This window comes from Arachis ipaensis, chromosome B9 (assembly GCF_059453495.1).
Source record: "Arachis ipaensis isolate K30076 ecotype BB chromosome B9, ASM5945349v1, whole genome shotgun sequence".
Lineage (NCBI taxonomy): Eukaryota > Viridiplantae > Streptophyta > Magnoliopsida > Fabales > Fabaceae > Arachis > Arachis ipaensis.
In genome coordinates, this window is record NC_142444.1 from 94,324,162 (window position 1) to 94,332,193 (window position 8,032).

At 31.5% G+C, this 8,032-nt stretch overlaps 1 protein-coding gene across 8 annotated transcripts; it reads right to left on the bottom strand.

Moving 5' to 3' along the window:
- Window positions 1–2,160: 2,160 nt before the first annotated feature.
- LOC107619077 (protein GRIP-like) lies at window positions 2,161–7,805 on the bottom strand. 8 transcript variants are annotated; one of them, XM_088500382.1, is made up of 12 exons: window positions 7,206–7,802; window positions 7,027–7,076; window positions 6,722–6,897; window positions 5,982–6,079; window positions 5,776–5,895; window positions 5,379–5,424; window positions 4,511–4,742; window positions 4,355–4,426; window positions 4,225–4,272; window positions 3,744–3,789; window positions 3,071–3,188; window positions 2,161–2,423 (listed from the first exon to the last, which is right to left on the bottom strand). In XM_088500382.1, exons 4-7 carry the CDS (start codon window positions 6,063–6,065, stop codon window positions 4,732–4,734), a joined length of 261 nt encoding a protein of 86 aa, XP_088356508.1. In that variant the 5' UTR covers window positions 6,066–6,079; window positions 6,722–6,897; window positions 7,027–7,076; window positions 7,206–7,802; the 3' UTR covers window positions 2,161–2,423; window positions 3,071–3,188; window positions 3,744–3,789; window positions 4,225–4,272; window positions 4,355–4,426; window positions 4,511–4,731. The 8 variants fall into 8 exon arrangements, 1 of the variants encoding a protein (XP_088356508.1); XR_015900071.1 differs by adding an exon at window positions 6,168–6,301 and having other exon boundaries at window positions 4,511–6,079; window positions 7,206–7,805; XR_015900072.1 differs by having other exon boundaries at window positions 4,511–6,079; window positions 7,206–7,345; window positions 7,419–7,793.
- Window positions 7,806–8,032: the final 227 nt, after the last annotated feature.

An 8,032-nucleotide genomic window follows, 5' to 3' on the forward strand; every position in this document is an offset into this window, starting at 1 on the left:
TCTCCCAAATCTCAACCCCCCACAACCTGCTCCGTTACAGAAGCCAAACTCCCACGTGTCCCGCCTCCAAGAACAAGAGACAAATTATCTTTACATCTTTCCCAACTTTCATCTGTACACTAGAGCGTCCCATTATGATTTTATGTAGGATGTGTGCCTCTGGTGCTATATTTGACATTAGTTTTTTCATTACCGATGTGATGTGATTGATGGTTGAATAGAGGGTTAATTTATTGTGTAATTTTTTTTTGCATAATATTGTGTAATAATTTAGAATGTCCCAGTAGTAGTAGTAAATAGAATTGGTAGCTTGGTAAGGTAATGGTTCAGGATAATTTTTAGATAAAAAATATTTTATTATTAACAAATCTCATATATATACTTACTGATGAATGTAATTTAAATATTTTATTCTTTTGTAGACAAAAATACTTATGAATTGTTAAAAAAAAACGTTGAATAGTCGGTAATAATTTTTTTACATTAATCTCTTTACAATAAATTTATGTAAGTTACATATCTTATTATTAGCAACAAATCAATTTTAGTAAACAATGTTTGTCTTAGTGTAAAAGAAAATTAAATTATTCATGGGGTTAAAATAAAATAGACTATAGGGTCAAACATAATTTTCTATATGCTTTGTAGTAAATTTTCAAATACCAATGAACGCATATGCCCCCACACTTATGCATGTAAATTCGTCCTTGGTAATGGGCATTTCAACATATGCCAATTGTGTTTGTTGTTAAATTTCAATATCAAATTCGAACACTCTACAAAAGTTAAATTATTTGTAATCAATGTAGTTAAAAATCGTGGAGAAATTTTGAGGGGGTGACGAAATATTTTTAGCTGTCATTTTTTTTCGTGAACACAATTATTATAGCTGTATTAAATAAATTTAGTTCTTGAAAAATAACTATTGATCTAATAACAATTCTAATACGTGATTTATAGAATGTTTTTCAAATGAAAATTGTTTTAATGAAAATACATGTTTTATGTATGTTTAAAAATATATAACATATTTTATGTAAAAGGTAATAATCTAGAATAATTTGTGTTTACATAGTGTTCAGAAAAAAAAAAAGAGAATACATTGCATGCATGGCCTTAGTAAAATAATTATTAGTTATCTTTATTGGGAAAGTGTAAATATAATATGTGAAATTTATTTTTCGTTTTATAGAAGAGGCTTTTAAATAATTGATGCATTAAGATTAAAGAAACGTATTTAGTTTTTTTTGATAAAATGTATTCGTTAGGACCCTGTAAGATTTTTTGTTCGTATTTGGTATAGTTTCTTATTGGTGTTTCTACGATTAATTATATTTATTTTGGACGACGTTTGATTTTCCTAGATTAATTAATATTTTGTTTATTGAAACTCTGATGTTTACATAAACCGGTTTGATCATGAGGGAAGAATAAACAACGAGGAGTGTTAGGTAGCCAAAAATAATTACAATATAGAAATATCATGTAAAAATTCTCATTCTCTTGATAAGCAAGTGATATACACCTCGTTATCACTTATTCTCCTTATCATCTACCATTTTGCTGCATATTTGGAGTCATTAATGTTCTTTCCAAAATCAATTTCAGTTTCTCCCAAATCAAATCCCTAACATCTCTCAATTCACTACAACATTTTCAGGTTGAGGCAACATTTAAAAGTGTTGCCTAAAGGCTGACAAAAGGTTGCTTTTGATCTATGGCAACACTTTTGGACCTAAGGCAACGTTTTTGGGCGGCATTGCATATGCAGCCGTTGCCTTAGATCAAGGCAACACTTTTTTGTTTCAAAATCAACACTTTTGAGAGCAACACTTGGTAAGTGTTGCCTTTGGTTGAAAAACAACACTTCAAAGGTGTGTTTGAGACAACACTTTTGCAATGTTGTCTTTTCTCATATTTTAACCACTACTAAAAAATGTTGCCTATTTGCAATAAAATTAAACCCTTTTATGTATTGCTTATAAGTTTGAATTTGCAATACTTTAAAGTGTTGCCTATTAGTTTTGAATATGCAACCTTTTAAAGCATTGCCTTTTCTTTTGAATATGCAACCTATACAAGTGTTGCTTTTTCTTTTGGATATGCAACCATACAAGTGTTGTCTAATATTCAAAATATGCAACTAATAGAAGGGTTGCCTTTTTGATAAAAAAAATTACTTTTGTAATAAAAATACAAAAAAATAAAATTTACAATAAAATTTTGTTCATATATGTGTAATTATTTTAATTCATAAATAAATTTATGTACAATAAAAAATATAAAAGAAACAAAATAACTGATAATAAAATTCTAATTAAAATAGATATTAAAAAGTTCAATTAGTAATTAATATTTATCAAAAAGATGTCAATCTACTTGCATATTTTATATCCATGCTTGACTTGTCCCATATGCTAAATCTGCAAATAATACACAACAAAAAATAGACAACTTATCATTAAAACTGAAAAATTATAATAAAAATTATAATAAAAATTATCATAATCGTCATCAACAATATACAAAGTTCACAAATGAGAAGAGAACAAAGCTTTCACAATTGATAAGTAAAGCCATGCAGCAAATTCTAAATCAGACAACCTGAATTATGAAAAGTAAATGATTACACTAATTGGTAGTTGAAACTAAGATTAGTTTTCATAAACAATCATTAGTGGCATTGTGGCAATTGGCAAGGAGTTCTAACATTATGATCTCATGTATACTACTAAACCCATCAACACCAATCCATCCACTACTTGTTTATACAATCAAATATTATTATAGCACAGACAAGCTCGGACATTACCAAAAGGATTCAATTATTCAATATCTATAGGAAATCAATAAAAAGCTGCACAAACTCTGAGAATGGGATGACTAAAACACAAACCCAGTTGTAAATATTAAGGTATAGATTGCAGATAATAATAATAATAATAATAATAATAATAATAATAATAATAATAATAATAATATAAGTAAACATATCAAGTAACATAAAATAAGACATCCATAAAAGTAACCTCCATGAACACAAAATTACTTTTCAAAATTGGAAACGTACACGATATGCTCATAAACAGGCACTCTTGCAATGCAACTCATCCAAGTTGATGTCTGAGGAAATATAAAGCTAGCAGAGTCTTCAAATCTTCATAATGATATCCAATGGGAGCATGATCCTACAAAGAAGACAACTTTAATAAGATAACAAGCAGAATAAAGTATTTGTATCAAAGCAAAATAGTTTTTTTCTTATCAGATGTGCCGACCAGTTGATCACAAATTAAGGTATGATATACAAGACTCTTTTCCATAACTTTAATCAAATGAAGTACATACAAGTTTAGAGAGTTGAATGCTTAAATGGATGGGAGGACAGAAACTTTGGAAATGAATTGGTTAACTTTCCACAAAAAGGGAAGGTTATAATTGCTACAATGAAGAGAAAGAATTACAATGACTCAGGAGGATAAGGATCCTCCTATACCAAAAACGCACACAAATAAAATAAGAGTTGAAAAGAAAAATTTAATGCAATAAAGCTTCAGAACCCCTCAATATATCATTATCATTATTCCCATCATTTAACTAATTAACAAAAAGAAGAAAATAGTCAACATTTGCACAGAAGAATGCATAATATGCAATGAAAGTTTAACAGACACATAAAAGTGAGCCAGTGCTAGAGTGAAGCATTAAAACAACAAAAGAGACGATCAGCAGTAAATGCATACCAAAATTAAAGACTCAATCCCTGACTAATTAAGTGATCCACGACACCTGAATAAAAAGTATATTAATTGTTATGATGTGCATATATCTCCAATAGCAGAAAGAAAAAATAAAAATGGCAGTTCCCCAACTTCACTTTTCCCCTAAAAGTTCTGGAACAATACTGATTGTATCCAGACATCAGTTTAAAATAAAATTGATGAATTTATAAAGTTATATGACAACAAAAAGCAAGAATGAACTATATGGATTAAGTATCAATATATGTTCAACGGGATGGGGTCTCCTAAACTTACTTTCTAGAACCACTGTTGCAGGGAATCTTTTTATCCTCCAACAGGATCTTATAATTATAAGTAATCTCTTCACCAGCAGCAATATGCCATTTTGAATATATGAAAATCTCCTTATTGAGAAATTAAATCTCTTCTATATCATATGCAAATACAATTAAAATATCAACAAATGTAAGCAATCATATACCTGTTGGCTGTGGAGAGGATTCTCTCGTTCAAGCTCCTCAATTTCTTCCTGAATTTACAACATTGTTATACATTATACAGAATATAGGGATGGAATTGGAGAAGAGGTGATAGATCAAGACAAGACATACTTGAAGAGCTAAGATATGGTGCTGTGATCATGCTAGTTCTTCTTCTCTTTGAGCTTGTTGTCTAGCTAGGAGCTGACAATATATTACCATATTATATGGGTGAATAGTCATCTTCATCGGGAGCAGAAGAAATAGAAGACAAGACAAGAAAGGTACCAAACAAGATTGTGACAATGGCAGTGAAGTATACAAGGAGTGCCTCTGAACCATATTTAGTCACACCTACTGAGCTCTCCAGGAATGTGAGCTTCTCTAAGAACCCAAGAGAAGCTGTCCCAAGTGCCAGCACATACACTATCAGCCCAAACAACACGTGCCATGGGATTGATTAGCTTCTTAGTGATTCACTCCCTCCAGGATAGAAAAACATCACAAACCTAAATATCCACTGCATGCAGGTGTATTAATTAAGGAATAAATCTCATTCTTATGAAGGACAAAATTGGTCTAAAACAAACTTGTCCTCTACCATTATTTAATGACAAATCTTGAGGAGTTACTTTGTTATAATAGAGATTATACTTCAAAATCATTGCGACGATCAGATCGAATTAAACTATATGGTGGAAAGAAAAAAAAACTTAAAGAGCCTTTTTAAAATATCGTTAAACAAAAAAATATATGAAACTTTACAAGATTGAAGTAAATACTAGTATGAAATACTAAGCAGAAAATGAGAAACCAATATGGTGGTAGATATGTAAAGTGTAAACTGTAAACTGTCCACAAAATATACAATATTAGTCTCTAATAACTTTAAGGTAATCAATCACTGAAACCATGGAACTCAAACTAAAGGCAAGATATATTACTTGGCCTGGGGGAAAATGCTCGAATTATGTTTAGTGTGTCTTGCTTTTAAGGTTCAAACATACAAGGCAAATGCCAAATTTAGTTAAGGTTCATTCAACGGAGGACCAAACAAAACAGAGTAAGAATCAAGAAGAGCCATATATCAATATATCATAGTCCTAAAAATAATAGCAAATAGAGAGTAAAGAGCAAGATGAAACAAGAAACATACATTGAATATGAGATTTTTGTTGGTAGCTTCCCAAGCTAAGCCACCTCTGAAGTGTATGTTCCAAAGCAAGACCATGACAATATTTAAATCCAGAACAGTTGAAATAATATTTAAATCTAGAAAATGTTATACTAGAAAATCACCAGATATTTGAAACAACGAAAATATACTTAAAATGCTCAGCAAGCAGAACAATTTCCGCCAGGACATAAATGAATTAATACATGTGTTATAATTATCATTGTCACAGGGGTCAACCTGAGATTATAGCACACCATTGTCAGACCAGTAGAATAAATATGCAAGATCACATGAATTTTAAGTACCAGATCTATGTCTCAATAATCATATGATTTACTAAAAGTAGGAAAGGAAAAAAAAACATAAAATCAAAAACCTGTGGTCTTGATTGAATAGATTGACAAAGATTCCTATTATCATCTGAAAGTCTAGATATTTCATTATCCTTCTCCTCAATCATTTTATTAGCAATATCATGAAATGAAGCATGTTCATCCTATGAAGGGGAAAAACAAAGAAGGGGAAAAAACAATCAGAGGAACTAAAGTCCATCAGGCACATGTTTAAGAACTTTAATATCACCTTCAATTTTTTATATTGCAGTTTGAGCTCTTGCAACTCCTTTTGCATATCTTGTGCAGCAGTTGCTTCATTTTCAGCCTTCATTGAGACACATTTGACTGCAAAGTTAAGTTGAGGTTAAACCTTCTAAAATCAAATTCATACAAGTATAAGCTACAATTTAATCAGGCAGCCAAGGTTTGTTACTTCGCCATGTTTCTTCTACATTTTTAAGGCTTAGTCCCCATTATTCTTTCTTCTTAAGGTGCTGAGCATTAGCTGAGTCAAGCTTTTTTTCTAAGTTCCTTATTAGTTGCTTGGCATTTTCAAGGGCCGTCTCTCTGAAATTTATAAATAAGTTGTTGAGACTGCTCTAAATTAAACAGCAAAAAATAGTCTATCCTCTAGTTGCTTGTAGACAAATCATAGCACAAATTAATGAGTCTACTCTACTCTACGGAGGAGGGTTGATTGATTCAGGCTTTGGGAAATTGGAAGACTTTGGAATTAGAATGCTTCAAAAATAAGGACAATTGTATTTTAAACAGTTACTTTAACAGAGATGCTCTCACAAAACTTGCACTCTGTTCTCTGCTTCAATTCAGGCAACACACTCTAAAGGAACTTAATCACAATGAAACTACTTATTTGTACTTGGAGAAAAACAAAAAATAGAAGAAGGAGTAACCAATGACTGAGACAATATAATAAACAGAAAGAGCGCAAAGCTAAATAACAAGCTTAGTTAATTACTTAGTTACCTTCGAGAGTGAAGAATATCTTTGGTTAATGTAACCACAGGCTCAATGTCCCTCAAAATCTCCTCTTCCTTCTCCTTCCACAGGTGGTACGGGTTTGTAGTTGGTGTGGCGGCAGTGCACCACGCTCGATGCTGAGGCGACGCAAGAGTGAAGGGAAGGTGCCGATGAAGCAGAAACTGGCGAAGAAGATTAAAAGGAGAAGAACTTTTCATAACTAAAATTTTCCAGAATAATTGCTAATCTCAAAAATTAGGATTCAAAACACAAAAATAAAAAAATAAAAACAGAGGCAGAATCATGAGTACCTGCAGAACAATGATCAGCGGTGATGAACCCTAGCAGAAGAACACCGGCCCTAGTATATGTAATTCTAATAGCTCAGAAAAAAGCAAATAGACACCCACAATTTCCTTTTTCTTGAAAAAATCACACACACACAAAATAGAGCAATTAGAGTAGGAAAGGGAAGAATTGAAGTGCGCACCTAATGAAACGAAACAAGTTTGGCTACAGATCAAATGCAGAACGAAACCAGATCTTGTACTATGCAATTTGTCGGCAAAATGCAGAGAGTAGTAACCAACACAGTGTAAAGAACAGAGAAAGAGAGGAACACAAGGTAAACTGTGTTTAAAACAGAAATAAATGAAAAAATAGCTCACCAGAAAAAGAAAAACTCAACTAAAAAATATACTACCTGAATTGATGCAAGCTAACAAGGCGAGAGCAGGAACGCGAGCAAAACAAGGCGAAGAGAAGAACCTGACTAGCACGACGAACCTCGAGTAGAGAGGAACATGAAGAGAGCACAACAAGGTGAGTAAGGAGGAACACAAAGAGAGAGGGAATGCTTCTCCGCGAGTAGAGAAGGAACTGCGAATTTCATTAATTTAGGGGTTAGGGTTACCAGTAGCATTTTGTTTCAACATTTTGTTAGGAATGTGAAGATGATGAATGAATGAAAGTTTCTGTGTTTTAATCATTTGGTTTTCTATTGATGTATTTAGAGGAAAAATTGAAATTTAAAAGAAAAAATACATTTATATATTTTAGATAACACTTATAATGAGAAGCTTATTAAAAATTTTAAAGCAATTTTAGAAGAGTGTAATTTATGTACATGGCAAGCGTGGCATGTGTATTTTTCTGAAGCAATGCCTTTCATGTGTTTTCTATCTAATCAAAGGGAACAATTACGTGTTGTTAGTTAAAAAAGTGTTGCAATAGCAATATTTCATTGCAACAAATATTAAGCATTGTTTTTTTATCATTTTAAACAACACTTTTTAAGTGTTACTAACAATACATGTT

Coding starts and splice junctions, on each gene's coding strand:
- LOC107619077 (XM_088500382.1), bottom strand. CDS start 6,065: ATGAAGGCTGAAAATGAAGCAACTGCTGCACAAGATATGCAAAAGGAG. Junction 5,896..5,981: donor TGCAATATAAAAAATTGAAG/GTGATATTAAAG, acceptor TCCCCTTCATAG/GATGAACATGCTTCATTTCA. Junction 5,425..5,775: donor CTATTCAATCAAGACCACAG/GTTTTTGATTTT, acceptor CATACACTTCAG/AGGTGGCTTAGCTTGGGAAG.